Source organism: Egretta garzetta, unplaced genomic scaffold, assembly GCF_000687185.1.
Source record: "Egretta garzetta isolate BGI_Z169 unplaced genomic scaffold, ASM68718v1 scaffold7, whole genome shotgun sequence".
NCBI lineage: Eukaryota > Metazoa > Chordata > Aves > Pelecaniformes > Ardeidae > Egretta > Egretta garzetta.
The window spans coordinates 3,252,021-3,253,078 of NW_009260350.1; the positions used below are offsets into that span (position 1 = coordinate 3,252,021).

The 1,058-nt window shown below is 69.8% G+C and overlaps 1 protein-coding gene across 1 annotated transcript in view; it reads right to left on the reverse strand.

Annotated features, from left to right (window-relative positions):
• The window catches only part of NIPSNAP1 (nipsnap homolog 1), a 5,415-nt gene that overhangs the window by 3,231 nt on the left and 1,126 nt on the right, over nt 1–1,058 (reverse strand). Inside the window, 1 exon segment of the mRNA XM_035898380.1 lies at nt 911–1,052. Within this exon segment, the coding sequence (XP_035754273.1) occupies nt 911–1,052 (142 nt within the window).

Genomic DNA, 1,058 nt, shown 5'->3' on the forward strand with positions numbered 1-1,058 from the left:
GCTCCCCCCGGGTATGCTCTGTCCCGCAGGGCCCCCCCCGGGCCGGAGCCTCCTCCTGGGGTGGGGGCGCCCGCTCCTCCATCCGACTCCTGGCATCCCCCATAGCCCCCTCTCACCCCCATAGCCCCATGGGGTGCGCTGCCTCGGGGGACAGGGGTGCTCAGCCCTGGGGTGTTTGGGGCCCCCCAGGTACTCGGCTGTGGGGACCACGAGGATCCCCCGATGGTGGAGCATGGGGGTGCGACCCTGGCCAGACCCCTCAGCTGCTGCTCCTGGGGGCACCACGGCACCCACCAGCACCCATAGAGCACCCCAGCACCTATGGGACCCCAGGACAGAGGGTGTCCAGCAGGGGGAGGCCGCCCCGCACTCGCTGCTGTCTGGGGGCGCAGAGGGGTCCCTGGGGGTTCCCCCCTTGAGACCCCATTGGCACCCCGAGACCCCCAGCACCATCAGGGGGACGCCGGGGATCTCCTCTGAGTCCCACCGGCTGCTCCCAAACCCCCTGGGACTCCCCCCCCCCCAGACCTCAGATCTCCCCCAGGGACCCCCAACAGCCTCAGGGCCCCCAGATCCCCCAGGGATCCCTGAGGGGACTCTGGGTGCCGGGGGCGGGGGCTTATCGCCGTCCGCCATGGTGGGGGACCTGCGGTGGCAACGGGGAGGGGGGGGGCTCAGTGTCCCGATTGGCCCTGCGGGGACGGAGGCCCCGTTATCGCTGAGCTGGTCCCAGTTCCCATCCCGTTACCCTGTGCTAGTCCCACTTCCCGTCCCGTTATCCCTGAGCTGGTCCCAGTTCCCATCCCGTTATCCCTGAGCTGATCCCTGTTCCATTATCCCCGTACTGCTCCCAATCCCATCCCATTATCCAACGCTGGTCCCAGTCTCAGTTCCGATCCCAGTCCCGTACCGCTATCCCAGTGCTGGTCCTGCTGTCCAGGTCCTGTACCGCTGTTCCGGTCCCGGTCCCGGTCCCAGTCCCGTTGTCCCGGGCCCGAACTGGGCAGCGCCCGCCGGTAGGAGTCCCGGGTCGTTCGGCCGCTGCCGGGGCCCTGGTC